The sequence below is a fragment of the Scyliorhinus torazame genome, chromosome 2 (genome assembly GCF_047496885.1).
Source record: "Scyliorhinus torazame isolate Kashiwa2021f chromosome 2, sScyTor2.1, whole genome shotgun sequence".
In the NCBI taxonomy this organism is placed as follows: Eukaryota; Metazoa; Chordata; class Chondrichthyes; order Carcharhiniformes; family Scyliorhinidae; genus Scyliorhinus; species Scyliorhinus torazame.
In genome coordinates this window covers 265871428-265893869 of record NC_092708.1, presented here as the reverse complement: position 1 = coordinate 265893869, position 22442 = coordinate 265871428, and the positions used below count along the sequence as shown (strand labels likewise).

General features: G+C 48.9%; 1 protein-coding gene across 1 annotated transcript in view; it reads left to right on the top strand.

Annotated features, from left to right (window-relative positions):
- LOC140398279 (eIF-2-alpha kinase GCN2-like) overlaps positions 1-22442 on the top strand; it is a 257905-nt gene that overhangs the window by 93782 nt on the left and 141681 nt on the right. The window contains 1 exon segment of the mRNA XM_072486762.1: positions 12243-12315. Coding sequence (XP_072342863.1) covers positions 12243-12315 — 73 coding nt within the window.

Here is a 22442-nt window from a genome sequence, read left to right as displayed (position 1 = left end):
TAATCATGCAGGTACACCAAGCAATGAGGAAGGCAAATAACATGTTGGCCTTTATTGCGAGGGGATTGGAATATATGAATAAGGACATCTTCCTCAATTATGCAGGCTATTGTGAGACCACACCCAGAGTGCTGGGTTCAAGATTGGTCATATATTTAAGGAAGAATATGCTGTATTGGAGGTAGTACAGTGAAATATACTAGCTTGGTTCCTGGGATGAGAGGCTTGGCCTCCAATGAATACCTGAGTAAGTTGGATCTGTTATCTCTGGGTTCCGAGTGGCTTGTCAAGTTAGACATAGAGATTGTTTTCCCCTGGTTGGGATATCTAGAACAGAGCACAGTTTCTAGATAAGGGGTTCAATCATTTAAGAACAAGATGAGGAGAAATATTTTCACTCATCAAGTTGAGTCTTTTGAATTATCTACCCCAGAGGGTTGTGGATATACTCCATTATTGAATGTATTTGAGGCTGAAATGGACAGATTTTGGTGTCTATGGCATTCAGGCTGATCAGCTGTGATAGTATTGAATGGTGGAATGGGCTTAATGAGGGCCTCATGATCCTGATTCAATTTCTTATATCCTCCTTTTCTACGAAAATCACAAATTAAGATTGTGGGTTGCCTGCTGATCACCCCTATCGTTGCTATCAGATTATTAATGGAATTTTTAATATGTGAAAGTAATATATGTTGTTTGTACTCTCCTATGAGTCACGAGGGTCAACAGCGCAGTCAGATGTGCTGTCAGCTCATAGAGCATAAAATCTGAAGTATACTGAGCCGGCTCAGGCTATTGTTATAAACTAATCCAAGTTTTTGTCTTCCCTCATATTATCAGTGGACCTCTTTAGTGTTGCTTGTTATGACCCCCTCGGCTAGTGTGTGATCAATTCTAGCCCCCTTGACCCGGAGTTGCAACACAATTGAATGAACTAATAAGTCTTAGAAAAATTTGTCCAGCATGATGGTGCAGTGGTTAGCAATGCTGCCTATGGCGCTGAGGACCCGGGTTCGATCCCAGCCCTGGGTCACTGTCTGTGTGGAGTTTGCACATTCTCCCCGTATTTGCATGGGTTTCTTCCCCATAGCCCAAAGATGTGGCTGGCAAGGTAGCACAGTGGTTAGCACTGTTGCTTCACAGCTCCAGGGTCCCAGGTTCGATTCTGGCTTAGACCACTGTCTGTATGGAATCTGCACGTTCTCCCTGTGTCTGTGTGGGTTTCCTACAAGTGCCCCGGTTTCCTCCTACAAGTCCCAAAAGACATGCTGTTAGGTAATTTGCACATTCTGAATTCTCCTTCTGTGTATCTGAACAGGGAACAGGTGCTGGAATGTGGCGACTGGGGGCTTTTCACAGTAACTTCATTGCAGTGTTAATGTAAGCCTACTTGTGACAATTATTATATGCAGGGTAAATGGATTGGCCACACTAAATTGCTCCTTAATTGGAAACAAATAATTGGGTACTCTAAATTTAAGAAAAAAAAAATTCTTAGAAAAATACTCGAACAGTTTGGCCCATAGCTGCTCAATAATTACAGTTGCCAAGTTTATAAATTTAAACACAATTACTTTTTATTTATAAGAAGAATTATAATGAAATATGCAGCAAATATAACTGGTTAACTGTTATCTAATTCCTAATTTCCCACTTTAACTTGCCCCCTGCAAGACGGACAAACACCAGAGGAGGAGAGGGGTGAAAATAATAAGTAAAAGGAAAAATAGTCTTTGTTTGAAATGGTTGCCTTTAAACAGAGCTTCCTTTGAAGGAAGCTTTTAGATACAGGTCTCTGTTTGCAACTTGTAATGGTTTCACTGTAGATTTACTCAGGTCTCTGCAGTTTCAGAAATATGTTAACCCAGTCTTTCTGGAGAGAGAGAGAGAGCGGGAGAGAAGAGAGCAGGTCCTTCCCTTGAGTGTCCAGGATTAAAACTGAGCTCCTTAGCCCTCTGAAAATAATTCCACTTGAGAAGACCCAATCACCACCGGTTACTGGGCAGAATGCGGGCTTTTGGCCAATTCAGTGGCCACCAGCTAATCAGTTGAACCAAGTCCCACTGCATCTCTCGGGTGCAGAAAAGCTTGAGTTCTCCTATTAGAAAAACCAGCACCATGTTGCAACTTTTTGAATTCCTCATTCTCTCTGCTGCTCGACTTAAAGATACATGTCCATTCAGCCTCCATGGATCAAAATGATAACAGCAAAAATAAAGAATGGGGAAATAAGGAAATCGACAGGAAGCTCCCTTATATGCACCTGAGCCTTGCAGATTTTAACTTTGTCCAAAATTAAAACTTAGTATGTGCTGAATAAGTTGATCTTGGCAAGTGGAATAGTTGAGGTGCTTTGACTCAAGTGGTCACATCTGAGTCAGGAGGTTGTGGGTTCAGGCCCAGCTCAAGGTTTGAGAACATAATCCACATCAGCACTTCTCAAGCTATTTTCCAATACAGCCCCATTTTAACATTTGGAAATTGCCTCTACGTCAAATGCCAACAATTATAAAATGGCAATAAAGCAGTGTGGTTACATTCAGTATATAATCATTAAAGTTTGAGTTTTAGAGATTAATAAATTGGGATCATGGCCCACAATTTGAGAACTGCTGGTCTAGACTAGCAGGGAGGTGTAGTGCTGGGAGAACGATTGGATGCTCTGCCCTTTGTATGTGATATCAAACTTGAATTGCTTCTCTCAGGTGTTTGTGAAAGATCTCAAGGCACCATGGGATGTCCTTGATGTCTTGATCAACGTTTATCTCAACATCACCAGAGCAGATTATACAGTCGTTTATCTCCTCACTGTGATAATTTAGTGTGTGCAAATTGGTTGCAATTATACCTTACTTTAATAACCCTTCAAAAGTACTTAGTTGGCTGCGAATAGCTTTGGGGTGACCTGAAGACATTATATGAAGAAACATGCATCCTTTGGGTGTAACGTGCCTGAGGTGCTTCAGGGCAGGGTGTGGGGGTGTCTACACCTGATCAATATGCAGACCTCTGCTGGAAAGGGAGCATGTATGAGGTTCAGATCCTTAATTGAATAACTGCCATCATTTGTTTGTTAGGTGAAAGTCTGTTTGATTGGCATCCCATCCAGCAGCTTAAACATTAATTCCTCCACCTCTGGCACAGAGGCGGAAATGAGTACCTTACATGACAGCACTGTGGGTGTATCTGCACCACATTAACTGTGGTTGTTCAAGAAGGTGGCTCACCACTACTTTCTCAAGGGCAATTAGGAATGGGCAGCATTCCATGAATTAGTTTTTAAAAAATGCATGCCACGAATTCAACTTTGTCCGTAAGCAAGAGTCTTGTGTCAGCTGGCAAGGAGAGCGGAGATTGAAAAGAAGTAAAACTAAAGATACCTGTAAGTGAAAAAAGTCTGTCTTGTCTGCTCAAATTGGCCTAAAGTCAATCCAGCTTTTATTTAATCAAATGTCCTTACTTTTCATGTCTTAGCAGTCTTGTCACTATATGACTGTCTCTCCATTCTCATTCCTCTCTCTCCTCGCAAATGGTAAAATCTGCAAATAGAGTAAAACTGTTGTGAGTCCTTTTTTTACCTAATGGGTTACAGAGATGCAACTGAGAAAAATGAAAACGCACAAATTCTTAACAAGAATACACATTAAAATACACAGCTTCCGAAGTCAGATCGGCCTTCCTGAAAGTGAACCCTCGGAAGGCGACGGACCGGACGGGATCCCTGGTCGTGCACTCAGAGCCTGCGCAGACCAGCTGGCAGAGGTATTCGCGGACATCTTTAACTTGGCCCTACTCCACTCCGAGGTCCCCACCTGTTTCAAGAAGACCACCATCATACCGGTGCCAAAGAAGAACCAGGCAACGTGCCTCAATGGCCCCGTCCAGTGGCCCTGACCTCAGTCCTAATGAAGTGCTTCGAGAGGTTGATCATGAAGCGCATCACCTGCATACTCCCAGAACGCATTGATCCCTGCAATTCGCATGCCGCTACAACCGGTCCACAGCAGACACCATTTCCCTGGCCCTACACTCATCCCTAGAGCATCTCGAAAACAAGGACTCCTACATCAGACTCCTATTTATTGACTACAGCTCCGCCTTCAACACCATAATCCCAGCCAAGCTCATATTAAAGCTCCAAAACCTAGGAGTTGGCACCCCACTCTGCAACTGGATCCTCGATTTTCTGACCAACAGACCACAATCAGTAAGAATGAACAACAAAACTTCCTCCACAATAGTCCTCATAACCGGGGCCCCGCAAGGCTGCGTACTTAGACCCCTACTCTACTACCTGTACACACATGACTGCGTGGCAAAACTTGGTTCCAACTCCATCTACAAATTTGCTGACGATATGACCATAGTGGGCCGGATCTCGAATAACGATGAGTCAGAATACAGGCGGGAGATAGAGAACCTAGTGGAGTGGTGTAGCGACAACAATCTCTCCCTCAATGCCAGCAAAACTAAAGAGCTGGTTATTGACTTCAGGAAGCAAAGTACTGTACACATCCCTGTCAGCATCAACGGGGCCGAGGTGGAGATGGTTAGCAGTTTCAAATTCCTAGAGGTGCACATCTCCAAAAATCTGTCCTGGTCCACCTACGTCGACGCTACCACCAAGAAAGCACAACAGCGCCTATACTTCCTCAGGAAACTAAGGAAATTCGGCATGTCCACGTTAACCCTTACCAACTTTTACAGATGCAGCACAGAAAGCATCCTATCGGGCTGCATCACAGCCTGGTATGGCAACTGCTTGGCCCAGGACCGCAAGAACTTCAGAGAGTCGTGAACACCGCCCAGTCCATCACACAAACCTGCCTCCCATCTATTGACTCCATCTACACCTCCCGCTGTCTGGGGAAAGCGGGCAGCATAATCAAAGATCCCTCCCATCCGGCTTACTCACTCTTCCAACTTCTTCCATCGGGCAGGAGATACAGAAGTCTGAGAACACGCACGAACAGACTCAAAAACAGCTTCTTCCCCACTGTCACCAGACTCCTAAATGACCCTCTTATGGACTGACCTCATTAACACTACCTCTGCATGCTTCACCCGATGCCACTGCTTATGTAGTTACATTGTATATGTTGTGTTGCCCTATTGTGTATTTTCTTTTCTTCCCTTTTCTTCCCATGTATTTAATGATCTGTTGAGCTGCTCTCAGAAAAATACTTTTCACTGTACCTCGGTACACTTGACAATAAACAAATCCAATCCAATCCAATCTAAAAATATATCATGCTGCATTATTTTTTAACAAACTTCTTTTGTAGGTGATGTGAAGGTGAGTGATAAAAACCCTTCTAACTATGATACAATTTTGACAGCAATTTAGTTCAGGCATCTGAGAAGGCTACTCTTGCTTGTCCTCTCTTTACCCTTCTGCTCTGTGGGTGGCCTCTCTCAGCACTAAACAGTGTGGTGGGCCTCACCAAACTCTGTGGTAGGTCCTTGCTTTATCCTGCCTGTAACAAGGAGGGTTTGATTCCAGACCTCCCCACAAGCCTGTGCAGCAGTTTGCTGTCAGTGTGGCTGGTTGGCCTGCCTGCTGAAAGCTATGGGAAGGCCAGTATGAATCAGATGTATTTGTGTATCCTACCACGTCAGCCGATGCTTGATGTAAGCCAAAGTAATTAATCGAGGGACTGTGCTGATTCGCAAATGTTTTTAAAAAATATATATTTTATTGAAAATTTTTTCTAAACAACATTTTTCCCCCTTACAAAGCCAACGAAACAAAAACAAATCAGAAAATGTTAACAATACACAAGTAACAAAACCCCATTATCTATTGGTTAAAACTAACCCCCCCCCTCCCCCCTGGGTTGCTGCTGCTGGCCATCCATCTCCCCTCTAACGTTCCCCTAGGTAGTCGAGAAATGGCTGCCACCGCCTGGTGAACCCTTGAGCCGATCCTCTCAGGGCAAACTTTATCTGCTCCAGTTTAATAAACCCCGCCATATCATTTACCCAGGCCGCCAGTCCGGGGGGTTTCACCTCCTTCCACATGAGTAGGATCTTGCGCCGGGCTACTAGGGACGCAAAGGCCACGACATCGGCCTCTTTCGCCTCCTGCACTCCCGGCTCTTTGATTCGCAAATGTTAAACTACAATTTTTATAGAATAAGCAATAATCTACACAGTTGCATTCTTAAAGTTGGGGGAGCTGTGGCGAAAGCCTTCTATAAGGGAGCTGAATTCTTCCCAGGTAAAACAGTGGCTGTGGTAAGTACAGAGTGTTGCAGTTGTTTCGTTCGCCTGAGCCTGCTGGTTTATTTTAAAGATCTGCACCGGAAAGTTTTTGTTCTTCTGTTTTCTGTTTTATTCAAGTTTCTATCATCCCCCCCCGCCCCCCCGAGAGCAGGGATGAGTCCCACCTCCATAAGTCTTTCTTTACCTCTTCTACCAGACTCGATAATTTCCACTTATGTATCTGTGTCCAGTGGTGAACTATCTGGATCCACAGGTATCGGAACTTGAACAGTAGCTGCACCAGCTCTGATCCTTCGCGATGAAGATTTTGCTCTTATTCAGGTTGAGTTTGTAACCTGAGAAGGCTCCAAACTCCCTTAGGAGTTCCATTATTCCTCCCATGCTGGCTAGGGGGTTTGAGACGGAGAGGAGAAGATCATCAATATAGAGTGAGACTCTATGCTTCCGGTCTCCCCTCTGGATGCCTCTCCGCCCCTTCGCTGATCTGAGAGCGATAGCCAGTGGTTCAATAACCAGGGCAAATAGCAGTGGGAATAAAGGGCATCCCTGCCTCATGCTTCTGCAGCCAGAAGTATTCAGAGCTGGTGGTGTTTGTCCATACACTCGCCATGTGAGCACTGTACAGTAGTCTCACTCATGAGGTGAACCCTGGCCCAAACCCTTCCAGAATCTCCATGAGGTATCTCCATTCGACTCTGTCGAAGGCCTTCTCTGCTAGGGAGATGACCACTTCTGGTGTTCCCTCCCCGGGTGGGATCATAATCATGTTTAGCAGGTGTCTGATGTTCGCTGTTAGCTTTCTGCCCTTGACAAAGCCCATCTGATCTTCCGCCACTAACTCTGGCCCGCAATTCTCCAGTCACCTCGCCAGGGTCTTCACCAGAACTTTGGCATCGGTGTTCAGGAGTGAGATTTTAAAAAATTTGTTCATAGGACGTGTGTGTCGCTGGCTAGGCCAGCATTTATTGCCCACCCCTAATTGCCCCTTGAGGCGGCAGTTAAGAGCCAACCACATTGCTGTGGGTCTTGGATCACATGTAGGCCAGACCAGGTAAGGATGGCAAATTTCCTTCCCTAAAGGACATTAGTGAACCAGATGGGTCTTTACAAAAATCAACAATGGTTTCATGGTCATCATTAGACTTTTAATTCTAGATTGCTGTTTTATTGAATTCAAATTTCACCATCTGTAGTGGCAGGATTCGAACCCGAGTCCCCAGAGCATTACTTTGGGTCTCTGGTTTACTAGTCCAATGACGAAGCCATTATGCCACCGCCTCCCCTGAGGCTGTGTGCCCCGCACTCGGTCAGGTCTTTGTCTTTTTAGGGGTCAGTGAAATAGAGGCCTGCGCAGGGTCCCATTTGACTGTGAATCATTAAACATCTCCCGCAGGTGCGGGGCCAGTGCTGCCGCAAATATTTTGTTGGAAGTCCACCGGAAATCTGTCTGGACCCAATGCCTTCCCCAACTGCATGGAGTTGATGCTCTCCCAGTTCTAGTGGTGCTTCCAGCCCTGCTTCTTTTCCTTCCCCACACCTGGTATGTCCAGACCGTCAAGAACCGTTTATCCTTTGAGTCCCCTCGGGGGGGCTCGGAATTGTTTAGTTCCCGGTAGACGCAGTTGGTTGGGGTAGCCGATTCGGGGTATTCGACGACCATGGTCTCTGACCACGCATTGTACTGGGTAGATTTGCAGGTGTCACAGGGGGAGGCCCAGCGGCTGCAGTGGAGGTTGGATGTGGGATTGCTGGCGGATAAAGGGGTGTATGAGAGGGTGAGAGGGGCCATCTGGGTGAGGTCATGGCCACCACGCTGCGGGAAGGCACTTAAGGCCATAGTAAGGGATGAATTTGTCTCAATTCGGGCGCACAGGGAGAGGCTGGAACAAGAGGAGAGAGCGAGGCTAATGGAGGAGATTTTGAGGGTGGACTGGAGGTACTCGGTTACACCAGAGGAGGTGCTATTAAAGGAGAGACCGAGAATCCAGATGGAGTTTAGGTTGGCATCCATGGGAAAGGCGGTAGGGCAATTGCGGAGGCCAGAGAGGCAGTGTATGAATATAGGAAAAAACGAGCAGGATGTTGGAGCACAAACTGAGGAAGCAAGCAGTGATGAGGGAGATCGGAAGGATGAGGGATGAGCGAGGCAAGGTGGTATCAGACCTGGAGGGGGTGAATGGGGTATTTGACGCCTTTTACAGAAGGCTGCATGAATCAGAACCTCCGCCTGGGGGGGTAGGATACGAGGCGTTCTTGGGTGGGCTGGAGTTTCCAAGGGTGGGGGAGGAGAAGGTGCACGGTTTAGGGGCTCCGATTTGGCTGAGGGAGGTGATGGACTGCATATGTTTGATGCAGGTGGGGACAGCCGGATGGGTTTCCAGCCGTGTTCTTTAAGAAGTGTGGCGCAGAGCTGGGGCCACTGCTTGTGGGAATGTATAATGAGCTGAGGGTCCCCCCCCACCACCGCCACCACCACCACCACGTTGTCGCAGGTGTCCATTTCATTGATTGTAAAGATGGACCTGGAGCACTGTGGGTCATACTGCCCGAATTCGATGGTAAATGTGGATGCAAAGTTGTTAGCGAAGGGTAAGCGTCGCAGGCAGAGGACTGTGTGAAAGGAGAGCACAGGGTTTGTGAAGGGATGGCAGTTGTTGACAAATGTGCACAGGTTGCTCAATGTTATCATGATCCCCTTGGAAGGGCAGGAGGTAGAAGTGGTGATGGCAATGGATGCGGAGAAGGCTTTTGATCGGGTTGAATGGGTGTATTTGTTGGAGGTGCTGGGCCGGTTCGGTTTAGCCAGGGCTTCGTGGATTAGGTTTGGCTGCTCTAAAGGGCGCCAATGGCTCGGGTCCGGACGAACAAGACGAAGTTGGAATACTTCAATTTGAATTGGGAGATTGCAGGTGTGGATAGAGTACTTCAGGGACTTGTTTGTTGGGGATACATTTGCTGGCCTGGAAGAGCTTGAAGAAACAAATCAGTTGCCTACGGTTCAGGTACCTGCAGGTGAGGGACTTTGTGAGGAAAGGGATGCTGTCCTTCCCAGAGCTGCCACCTACGGTGTTACAAGATAAGACATTGGGGAGGAGAGAGTGGCAGATAATTTATGGAGAGCTGATACAGAGGGAGGGTGCTCTGGTGGAGGAGGTTTGGCGCAAATGGGAGGAGTTGGATGGCGGGGGAAGTTGAGGGCCGGGCTGTGGAAGGAAGCCCTGCAGGGCAAACGTGTGTTTGTCGTGTGCGAGGTTAAGCCTCATCCAATTTATGGTAGTCCATAGGACCCACACAATGGTTGTGAGGATGAGCCGGTTCTTTGTCGGGGTGGAGGATGGGTGTGGATGGTGTGCGCGGGGGGGCCTGCAAATTACGTCCACCTGTTCTGGGTGTGTCCAAAGCTGAGGGAATTCTGGCAGGGGTTCTTTGATGAAATGTCCGAGATTTTGGGTGTAGTGGTGGCCCCAAGCCTGGAGGTGGCGATATTTGGAGTGTCGGAAGAGCCGGGAATGCAGTTGCCGAGAGAGGCCAGTGTTATGGCCCTCTGTCTCCCTGATAGCCCGGAGACAGATTTTGTTGGGCTGGCAGGACTCGCAGCCGCCAAAGGCAAAGATACGGGTGAGCAACCTGGCAGAATTCCTACACTTTAAAACGGTTAAGTTTGCCATACAGGGAGCGGAGGAGGATTCAGCCTGAGGTGGAAGGCGTTTACTGACTTCTTGCAGGGAGGGGGTCAGAGGTTTCATGTTTTTCCTTTGTTTCGTCCAGGGTGGGAAGTGAGAGGGGAAATTAGGAGGCAAGGTGAGTTGCAGGCTTGTTGTCAGTTGCCCTGGTTGGCTGGTGTTTTTGTATCTGTTGCCTTTAATAAAACTATTTTTAAAAATGAATTACGTGTATGCGGCTGAAGTAAAGAATCTGCCTTGTCTGGTGCGTCAAAGAAGTGATCTTCTGTTAAATATGATGTGGAGGCAGGCAGGGTAAGTCAGCCCGAAGTTAATTCCTTTCTTGTAAAGCGTGGCTGGTGTTGAATGCTACAGCCTCCTTGCCAGAGACTCATGTCTCGGTAGATCCTGATTGAGTGACCCTGGTAAGTAACATCGCAGTGCTCCTTTGCCCATCAAAAAACAAACTCCTTAACTTTGTAGCCATGGAATTGGGCTACAAAGGCTCGCATTGATCACCAGGATGAGGTTTCGGCTACAAGGTACGGTGGCCTCGGTCTAACTCTGGGGTTTAGCGACTGATCCTTGCAAAACACCTTTTTGAATATTTCTGACAGAAACTATGTTTGGGCTCGGCCTTCAGTCCCTTCTGGTGTACCAACAATGCGTAGGTTTTGTCGTCTTGACCGGTTGTCCAGGTGATTGACTTTGCCTCACGACACGCTCTCCTTAATCGATGCATTCAGCCTGAACTCCAGTGATCCCATCACACAGCTAAATGAATGGTGTCAAGGCAGGACCGAGTAGGGCCCAACGATTCTTCCAATTAAGTTTTGGCTCCGGAGCCAAACTTTGTTGGGATTTGCTGAGCTCAGTGACCAGAAGTACGCTCATAGTTTTGGCTGTGTATATTCTTCCCATACTACCACTACGTTCCTTTCTGCTGCTCCGTCTTGAATTGTTTCTTGTACCATGTTGCCATGGCCAGTCAGCCCATCCATCCTGCAGCCCCCACTCTTATCCAAACAAGCTGAAAGAATCTTGAACTTGTCAGACAATTGCAGTGGCTGTACTCCTATCTCCTGGGTCCCTTTAGTTGCCTGACTTGCAGTCATACCCTCCCATTCCTGATCACTGACCAAATCAGAAGACCCTCTCCTCAGGGTTGTGATTACCTCCCTGCACAAAGTTTCCAGATAATTGGATGACTGGATGCATTCTTGATGTTTTGCAATGTCTGCAGCTCGGCCTCCAGCTCAATGGTTCCGAGCCGAAGCTCCTCAAGCCGCAAACACTTAATGACAGAAGTGTTGCCCTGGATCACTAAGGCAACCAGGAGTTCCCACATGCTGTAGCCATGACACATCACCTGTCCTACCAGTCTTAATGTGTTTTAATTAACTACTTAATTATTTTATTGAATTAATTATTTTTCTTTTTTATATATTTTCTTAACCATACCACTAGTTTGTAAGCTATTTTAAAGCTTGGGAATAGAATAGATCTTAACCCCTATAATAGAGCAAGAATCAAGCCCTGCAGGGTAAAAGAAAAGTTAGAAAAGGCAATGGAGAGCCTCCATCCCCGAACTAAAAGAAAAATACTGCAGATGCTGGAAAATTAAACAAACAGAAAATGTTGGAAAAACTCAGCAGGCCTGGCAGCATCTGTGGAGATCTCCATCAAAAAAAATATTTAAGGTAGCACAGCAATTCCAGCAAATGTATACTTGTAGTATTGAGGCTGTGGGTGTCAAACTGCTCTGGAGTTAATGGCCGGAATTCTCCGATCATTGTGATTCAATTTCCCTGCCGGAAGCGCAGCCGCGCCAGCAGGTTTTGCAGTGGCGTGGAGTGGTTATAATGGGAAATCCCAAGGGCAGCACAGTGGCTAGCACTGTTGCCTCACGGTGCCGAGGTCCCAGGTTCGATCCCGGCTTTGGGTCACTGTCCATGTGGCGTTTGCACATTCTCCGCGTGTTTGCGTGGGTTTCATCCCCACAACCCAAAGATGGGCAGGGTAGGTGGATTGGCCATGCTAAATTCCCCCTTAATTGGAAAAAATGAATTGGGCACACTAAATTTATGAAAATAAAGAAGAAAAAAAGAGGGAAATCTCATTGACAATTGGCGGTGGAATAAAATCCCTCCGCCAACAAATGGTGCGCCACTGAGAAACACTGGGCTGGTGGACCAAAGAATTCAACCCAATATGTCTGTTGTGATTAAACCCATGAAAATTATAGTTTGGGAGGTGGGGAGCAGGTTGATGGTTTGTAGGATTTAATTTCAGCCTTTTGGTTGTTTTCTAACATCGAGTTCTATCTGAATTAAATTTGCTCTGTTCCTACAGACCGGTTGACATGGATTCAGACAGTGACATCATCTTTGAGAACGACAATGGAAACCGCAACAACATCCCTGCGGTGAGGAGTTAGTATTTTACTCATGAATATTGTGCATTTAGTCAGCTTGGCCCAATTTGGACATTTCTGTGTGAGCCAGAACGATACGGGTCGCAGCGATTACGCTGCACTGGACCTGTTCTTCAGGTTTTACTTCATTCTCGGAAATGTTGTTTTAAGAGTGAATGTGGATTGTTACGTTCTGGTGCTTGGCAGTGCAGAAGGAGGCCATTTGGCCCATCGAGTCTGCACCGGCCCTTGGAAAGAGCACCCTACTTAAGCCCACGCCTCCACCCTATCCCAATAACCCCACCTAACCTTTTTTTTGGACATTAAGGGCAATTTATCATGGCCAATCCACCTAACCTGCACATATTTTTGGACTGTGGGAGGAAACCGGAGCACCCGGAGGAAACCCACGCACATACACGGGAAAAATGTGCAGACTCCGCATAGGCAGTGACCAAGCCGGGAATCAAATCTAGGACCCTGGTGCTGTGAAGTAACTGCTAATCATGCTACCATGGTCCATGGTGATATTTAAAAAAAAAAAAAAAATTTTTTATTAAAGGTTTTCATAAAATATCAATAACAAAATTAAAAAGGAACCCAACGTGACCCCCCCCCCCCCCCTCCCCGAGTTGCTGCTGCCAGTGACCAATGTCTACCGCTCTGCCAGGAAGTCTAAGATCGGTTACCACCGCCTAAAGAACCCTTGTACCGCCCTCTCAAGGCGACTTTCACCCTCTCCAACTTAATAAACCCCGCCATATCGTTGATCCAGGATTCCACACTTGAGGGCCTCGCATCCTTCCACTGAAGAAGAATCCTTCGCCGGGCTACCAGCGACGCAAAGGCCAGAATTCTGGCCTCTTTCGCCTCCTGCACTCTCAGCTCCTCTGCCACCCCAAATATTGCGAGCCCCCAGCCCGGTTTGACCCTGGTTTCTACCACCCTCGACGCCGTCCTCGCTACGGCCTTCCAAAATTCCTCCAGCGCTGGGCATGCCCAGAACATATGGGTGTGATTTGGTGGGCTCCCTGAGCACCTAACACCTGTCCTCACCCCCAAAAAACCAGCTCATCCTTGTCCCGGTCATGTGTGCCCTGTGCAGCACCTTAAACTGTATGAGGCTAAGCCTCGCGCACGATGAGGAAGAGTTCACCCTCCCCAGGGCATCTGCCCACGTCCCTTACTCAATTTCCTCTCCCAACTTCTCCTCCCACTTACCTTTTACCTCCACCACCGAGGCCTCCTCCTCCTCCTGCATCACCTGGTAAGTTTCCAAGATATTCCCCACTCCCACCCACTCCCCCGAGAGCACCCTGTCCTGTACTGTGTGTGGCCATAGCCGCGGGAATTCCGCCACCTGCCATCTGGCAAACGCCCCTACCTGTGTTCCCCGGGGGTAGCCCGTACTTCTCCTCCAGTTCACCCAGGCTCGCGAACTTCCCGTCCACAAACAGGTCCCCCAACTTTCGTATCCCTGCCCTGTGCCACCCCGCAAACCCTCCACCTGTTCTTCCTGGGGCGAACCGGTGGTTCCCCCGTAATGGGGTCCCCGCCGAGGCCCCTGTGCCACCTCCACTGCCCCCAAATTTTGAGGGCAGCCACCACCACCGGGCTTGTGGTATACCTCCTTGGAGGGAGCGGCAGCGGCGCCGTTGCCAGTGCCCCCAGACTCGTATCCACACAAGACGCCGTCTCCAGCCTCTTCCATGCAGCCCCCTCCCCCTCCATCACCCACTTGCGCACCATCGTCGCATTGGCGGCCCAGTAGTATCCACAGAGGTTGGGCAGCCCAGCCCACCCCCCTATCTCTATTCCGCTCCAGGAACACCCTTCTCACCCTCGGAGTCCCTCGCGCCCACACAAACCCCATTATACTCCATGTTAACCCACCCGAAAAAAGCCTTCGGGATAAACACGGGGAGGCACTGGAACAGGAACAAAAACCTTGGGGGCATCGTCATTTTGATTCACTGCACCCTACCCAAGGACAGCGGCAATGCGTCCCACCTCTTGAACTCCTCCTCCATTTGCTCCACCAGCCTTGTAAAATTAAGCCTATGCAGGGCCCCCCAGCTCCTGGCCACCTGGACTCCCAGATACCTGAAGCTCCTCTCCGCCTTTTTTAGTGGGAGCTCGCCACTCCCCCTCTCCTGGTCCCCTGGATGAACCACGAACAGCTCGCTCTTCCCCATGTTGAGCTTCTACCCCGAAAATCCCCGAATTCCCTAAGAATCCTCATTACCTCCGGCATTCTACCCACTGGGTCCGCCACATACAGCAGCAGGTCGTCCGCATAAAGTGACACCCTGTGCTCCTCCCCACCACGCACCAACCCCCTCCAGTTCCTTGACTCCCTCAGTGCCATAGCCAGGGGTTCAATCACCAGTGCGAAGAGCAGGGGGGATAAGGGACACCCCTGTCTCGTCCCTCGGTGCAACCGAAAGTACTCGGACCTCCTCCTGTTTGTGGCCACACTCGCCATCGGGACCTCCTGCAACAGCCTAACCCACCTGACAATCCCCTCCCCAAACCCGAACCTCTTCAGCACCTCCCACAAGTACCCCCACTCTACCCTATCGAAGGCTTTCTCAGTGTCCATCGCCACCACTATCTCCGCCTCCCCCTCCCTCGCCGGCATCATGATAACGTTCAAAAGCCTCCGCACATTCGCGTTCAACTGCCTCCCCTTCACAAACCCCGTCTGGTCTTCGTGGATGATCTGCGGCACACAATCCTCAATCCTTGTGGCTAAGACCTTCGCCAGCACCTTGGCATCTACGTTTAGCAACAAAATCGGCCTGTAAGACCCACACTGCAGGGGATCCATGTCCCGCTTCAGGATCAAGGAGATCAGTGCCCGGGACATCGTCGGGGGCAAAGTCCCCCCCCTCCCTTGCCTCTTTGAAGGTCCTAACTAACAGCGGGCCCAACAGGTCCATATATTTTTTATAGAATTCGACCGGGAAACCGTCCGGCCCCGGTGCCTTCCCCGCCTGCATGCTTTCTATCCCTTTGATCAGCTCCTCCAGCCCAATCGGGGCCCCCAATCCCGCCACCAGTCCCTCTTCCACCTTTGGAAACCTCAATTGGTCCAGGAAGCGGCCCATCCCTCCCTCCCTCCCGTGGGGGCTCGGATCGGTACAATTCCTCGTAGAAGTCCCTGAAGACCCCATTGATGCTAGCTCCACTCCGCACCACACTCCCTCCCCTGTCCTTAACTCCCCCGATCTCCCTAGCTGCGTCCCGCTTCCGAAGCTGATGAGCCAGCATCCGGCTTGCCTTTTCCCCATACTCGTAAATTGCCCCCTGGACCTTCCTCCACTGCACCTCCGCCTTCCTGGTGGTCACCAGGTCGAATTCGGCCTGGAGGCTACGCCTCTTCCTCAACAATCCTTCCTCGGGCTCCTCCGCATACCTCCTCTCTACCCTTACCATCTCCCCCACCAGCTTCTCCCTCTCCCTCCGCTCCTTGTGGGCCCTGATGGAGATCAGCTCTCCCCTCACCACTGCCTTCAGTGCCTCCCATACCATCCCCACTCGGACCTCCCCGTTGTCGTTGGTTTCCAGCTACCTCTCTATACTTCCTCGGACCCGCTCGCTCACCTCCTCGTTGGCCAACTGCCCCACCTCCAAGCTCCACAGCGGGCGTTGGTCCCTCTCCTCCCCCATCTCCAAGTCCACCCAATGCGGGGCGTGGTCCGAATTGGTTATTGCCGAATACTCAGTATCCTCTACTCTTGCTATCAGCGCCCTACTCAAGATGAAAAAGTCAATTCGGGAATAAGCCTTATGGACATGTGAAAAGAATGAAAATTCCCTAGCCCCCGGCCTTGCAAATCTCCAGGGGTCCACCCCTCCCATCTGGTCCATAAACCCCCTCAGCACTCTAGCCGCCGCCTGCTTCCTACCCGTCCTAGACCTGGAGCGATCCAGTGCCGGATCCAGCACCGCGTTAAAGTCTCCCCAGTACCACCCTCTCTCCCTGCAACTTGCCACTTACCATTATGTACCTGCCGCCATTATCTGCCACAATGCTCGACGCCTCAAACGACACTTTTCCCACCAAGATCGTCACACCTCGATTTTTGGCATCCAGCCCCGAGTGAAACACCTGACCTACCCACCCTTTCCTCAATCTTACCTGGTCTGCCACCTTCAGGTGTGTCTCCTGAAGCATACCCACATCCGCCTTGAGCCCCTTCAGGTGCACGAACACGTGGGCCCGCTTAACCGGCCCATTCAGTCCCCTTACATTCCAGGTTATCAGCCGGATCAGGGGGCTACCCGCCCCTCTCCCCCGCCGACTAGCCATGACCCCTCCTCGGCCAGCCACCCGCCTGCACCCCACACCCGGCCCGTTACCCACAGCGGCATACCTTCGTCTCGACCCCCCCCACTCGCTCCGGCTCCTCCTTGACCATAGCAGCAGCAACTCTATTCCCCCCCACCCAACCCCTCACCCCCCCGGCTAGGACCCATCCTAGCTGATTTACTCCCCCCGTTGCACTTCGGTAAGTCAGCTGACTCCTGCTGACACCGGCCACTCCCGCCTCTCCTTCGATTCCTCCCATTGTGTGGCACACCCTCCTCTCCCGTCCCCATCCATAGGCTCTCTGCCTCACCCCTCCGTTCTAAGTGCGGGAAACAACCCTCGCTTCCCCGCCCCGGCCCCGCCCCCTCCAGTCTTCAGCGTGGGAAAGAGCCCGCGCTTTCCACCTACCAGGCCCTGCCACCTCTGACGCAGCTCCTTTTACAGGCCTGGTCCCCTCACTCCTGGCTCGGGCCTCCCCTCCCCCGCGGGGCCCCATCTCACCTCCAAGAGCCCCCCCGACCAATCCAACCAAAACAGTGCCCAACCCGCCCCAGCCACCTTCACCAACCCAAAAGAGAAAAAACACAAAGAAAAAGAACCCCAGAGAAATACAAAGGCCCCCCCCTCGAAACAAAAATAAACATAGCATATCAACCGCAGTCCCCAATCGCCCGTCCCGACACTCAATCAGTGTCCAACTTCTCGGCCTGAACAAAGGCCCACGCCTCCTCCGGAGACTCAAAGTAATGGTGCCGGTCCTTGTAGGTAACCCACAGTGGCGCCAGCTGCAACATGCCAAACTTCACCCCCTTCCTGTGCAGCACCGCCTTCGCTCGATTGTACCCAGCCCTCCTCTTCGCCACCTCTGCACTCCAGTCCTGATATATCCGATCCTCCGCGTTCTCCGACCTGCTGCTCCTCTCCTCCTTGGTCCATCTGAGCACACACTCCCGATCGATGAACCGATGGAACCTCACCAGCACCGCCCGCGGAGGCTCGTTAGCCTTGGGCCTCCTCGCCAGCACTCTATGGGCCCCTTCCAGCTCCAGGGGCCCCTGGAAGGACCCTGCTCCCATCAGCGAGTTCAACATGGTGACCACATAGGCCCCCACGTCCGGCCCCTCCGGGAGGCCCAGAATCCGCAGATTCTTCCGCCTCGACCGATTCTCCATCTCCTCGAACCACTCCTGCCATTTCTTGTGGAGCGCCTCGTGCGCCTCCACCTTTAACGCCAGGCCTAAGATCTCGTCCTCATTGTCAGAGATCTTTTGTCGAGCCTCGTGGATTGCCCCTCCCTGAGCCGTCTGTGTCTCCAGCAGCTTATCAATAGAAGCCTTCATCGGCTCTAGCAGGTCCGTTTTAATCTCTCTGAAGCAGCGCTGGACCGGAAGTCGGTCCATGGTGATATTAACAACAGTCTCAAAAACTAGGAAAGCAGATCAGTGCTGCAATTGATTCAGTGAACCTGGGATCTGGTTTGAATGCTGCCTGGATTGAGCATCAGCACGCCATTAACTTCTGCTCATTGCAGAGTTCCTAGGTAAAGCAAATAGGGGCAGTCCAAACAGTTATTGGAAATGTATGATGTCTGCAATGTTGGGTCATTCGGAATTAATGTTGTAGTAGAATCGGCTATTTCCAGTTTTGATTTCCTGAAGTCATTATTTGTGACAAACCAAAGCTGTCTGTAGTTTCGCACGAAATTGTCATTCATCCTGAGGTGAACAGAAATAGCTGTGGTCAGGGGCAGGTTGACAATGAAACACACCGTGCATAGGCACAGGCCCCCAAATGACAAGTGGCCCCAAAGTGATGAATGAGTCTCTCAAAGCGAGTCTCTCATAGTCAATCAGGGACAGAACTGCTTTGATATCCCTTCCAGTATGTACATGTCAATCACTGCTGAGCCAATCACAGAGGAGGGGGCAGCTCTTTCCTAGCATAATCGCTGGAACTACATTATTTATGTAGCTTGTGGCGCTGTGACCCTGAGCAGTGAAGGGCTGCAGTATGGAATCAGCGAAGACCTAGCCCATGTTGCTTTATTCATTTGTAGTTCTGGTAAGCGCAGCAGTGGTTCACACCCTGCATTCGGGAGTTCGAATTTGAGAAAGCACGAGCCCCAACGACTGTTACATGGACAGGGCTGGAATTGGAGGTGCGCACTTGTAAGGCCCAGTGGCAGGAGCCAGGATTGCAACTGTTTAACCCCTTCTACCCCGTCCCACTCCCTTACCCCCCACCCACTCCCTCACCCCATCTCCCTCACCTCTCATTTCCACCTTCACCCCATCTCATCCTCTCACCCTCCCCAGTCCCATTCCTTCATTCCCTACCCCCAGGAGGAAAGCACTGATTGTGTGGGAGTATGTTCGTTTGTGGGCAGATCCATTTGTATCCAGGCTCCTTCAGGAGTGAGCCAATCCTGATGATGGCCTCCACCCGGGGAGGTGCTACCTGGCATTGCGATGCACTTGGCCACTAAATGTTCAAGGAGCAGCTGCCATTGCAGTACGATGTGTACAGGAGTGAACCAGCTCACTGGGAGAGAGAAGCACGTTCTGTAGGTAAATCCTTCACCATAGTACTGAGGTGAGACCAAGCCTGCATTTCCTCAGAAAGAACAACGTGTTCTGCTTTTCAATTAATGTCCTTTCCTCTTTTTGTATTACGTAAACAAGAGCGAATCAAGGCAATGGCCTCAATTATAGAATCTCAGCACCAGGGCTGCGACTTCCTTCGGCTTCCCAACCTAATAAATATTTTATTGGGATCAAGACTTTGGTCATCTGAAGCCAAATTCTCGAAGAATATGGAAGTTTCTTTCGACCCCAGAAGTTTTGACAGTCTCTTCAATCATTCTATTTGAAGCATAACCACAATATCTCAAATTCGCTACGTATATGATAGTTTGTCAGAAATAAGGGTGTGTTATCTTATTCAGTACATAGTATGGAAAGGAAAAATTGGTGCAGATGAGAATTTCCTTCTTTACTTAACATGTTGGGAAGTAATGGATTTAAACAGTAGCAGTGCTCCTGAGATGGTATCCGATTTCAAAGTGGGAACATAGAATTTCAGCATAGATGGAAGCTATTTAGCTCATCACTGTCACTGCACAGACCTCAGAACTAACTATTCACATCATCCTATTTCCCATCTCTTTTTTAAAAGTTTATGAAAAAAAAACGTATGATGGAGACTATTCCTGCCACTGTTTCTGATAGGAACTTTTCATGTCCTGACAATTCTCAATATATATCAGTAGTCATTGTATCATCATATTTCATTTGGCTGAGAAAAATATTGCTGCAGACAACCTGGTACCTTCTGTAGGAATGGGTTCAACTTTCAGTTATAAAAAAAGGCTTCAAAAATGGAGATTGGGGTTGCTGGTTGATGGAAATAAGTTATAGAGAAGACAAATAAAGTTATTGCATAAGTAGTCAGAAAGATGCCTCAAAAATAAATATTTCACAAGTATCAAAATTTACAAGATTGCATGCATAGGTATCGGATACAACTGAAGTCAACTAAAGCCACAATTGGGTGCCAAAAATACATTGGAAATACATAATTGATCAGGTGGCATTCCCATGGTAAAGCTTTATAAATTATGTTTGTGACTAGAAAAGTCTTTTGAAAGATTTAGCCTGGTGGTTAGGACTGAAGAGTAGGATATGGCTGAAATATAAGTATATGTTTTGTATTAATTTTCACTATTGAAGATGATACAATGGTAGGTACAAATGCTTTTCTGCTATTGACTCCTTTCATGTAAATGCATTAATGGCCTCCGCTTGGTTTGAGGCGCTGAAGATTGATCAGGTTGCTGGACCTGTTAGCATTTAACCTTTAAAAAATCAGAGAGGTACTATGAGAGCTGGGCCACTTGAGCTTGTTCTGCCTTTACTGATCTGTATCAGCCTTTGAACCGACAGCCACATGCGGTAGCACGGGACCGAGAAGAACCGACCCCACAGAGTTCTCAGTACAGACTAAGGCATTGACGGACAAACTCATGGGCTTCATCACGCTGAGCTCCAAAAACACAGGGAGGAGCCGAAGAAAGAGCTCCGGCAGCCGTTGAGACAGCAGTGGAGGCTGTGACGGTCCCTGTAGAGATCTACCATGTGGTACAAGTGCAGTCTCGCATACACTTTAAAACGCGGTAGAAATTTGACTTGCACTACTCGGATGCGAAGTAAGAATCTTTTATTGCTTCTATTGATTACAATTGAGAGAAACTCAAATCTATTCTCAATAAAGCCTTGCCAGCTGAAGACTTAAAGAGAAGCAATTTATAGAACAATTTTAACTTTCAAAAATAATACAGAAATGGTTTCTTGCTTAAGGCAAAGACAGCTTGCGCAGACTTCAAGAGTTTTAGAAGGGAAAATATGAAAATAAGGATAGCGAATAGTCAAGTAAAAGTATAGATTGATCCGGATAGAAAATGGCTGTCCAGACTCTCGTGTTTAAGGAGAATGTTATCAGTCTGAAGCCATCTGTCCCTACCTCTATGTTGTCCTGATTGGTTTGGGTGAGTTTCAGCTACATTTGATTGGATAGTTAACTGTCAATCCTGAATGTGCAACATAAGTTTGAAATGTTTCATGTTTAAATTTTTGTGTGTGCTATGGAATGTGATTTTGTGCTGTAATCAAGTCTGGTTCTTACTGGTTTTCTGCTGACTTTCATTTTATCCATATTCTGAACAATCATATTGCTATGGTGCTTAGTTCGACCTTGATCTGATTACTGGTACAGCTCATTTCTTTATATGAAACTTACTTTGAAATCTGTTCATTAGAACAATAGTCAGTTCATATTGTCAGTAAAGATGTTGCATTTATCTTCAACTAGTTTGTGGATGTGCCAAGTTCTAAGGTTATGAATACTGAAATCCTTATTTAAAATGGGTTTTAAAACTGGGCTTTAAAATTTACATTAAAATGGCGGTTTACCTATCAGAAATAGCTGATTTCCTTCAGCCCCCATGAGGAAAGCAATGGCCAAGATGTGTGGCAGCTTGAGGCCCAAGAGACAACGGCAAGAGACCTCGAGAAGGCCGTCACGAACGGGGGTAGCGAGCTTGATTAAGACTCAGAAGGGCCTAAAGGAAAAGGTCGACGACCAGGAGAACAGGTTGTGACGATAAAACTTAAGAATCGTGGGGCTGCCAGAAGGAATGGCGTGGAGGAACCCTACTGAGTATATAGCTCGGGGAAACTGGTTGGGGAGGAGGGTTTTTCAAAGTCTCCGGGGGTAGACAGGTTGCTTTGGTAGCTGCCCAGAGCCAGGGAGCCACCGCGGGCAATAACAAGTGCCAGGACAAAGATCCTGAGGTGGGCGAAAGGCGTGAGAGTGCGCAAGTGGGATGGACATTCCATCTGCTTGTACCAAGTCACTGGGGTAGACCTAGTCAAGCGCTGGGCTGATTTTAACAGTGCCAAATCCACCCTGTAAAGATGTAAGGTGCGGTTTGGCATGCTTTACCCTGCCGAGCTATGGGTCATGAACCAGGGGGAACGCCAAGTTTGTCCAAAATAATGGTCTGGGCAAACAGTGATAGTATACAAGGGGTACAACGCGGAATGCAAAAGCCGAGAGGGGCAGGGACAAATGTGGGCAGAGGTGCAGAGATGGTGGGGGCGGGGGGTGGGGGAAAGAGGCAGACCGGGTTAAATAGGGGAACTTGATTAAGAGGGGAATCGCTACACTCGTGAATAATCTAATGTACAGGAGGACAGCGAAGGAGGAGGCCGCGGCACGCCTCTCGGGAGGGAAGGAGCGGCTGGCAGAAGGGAGGGGAAAGACAGAA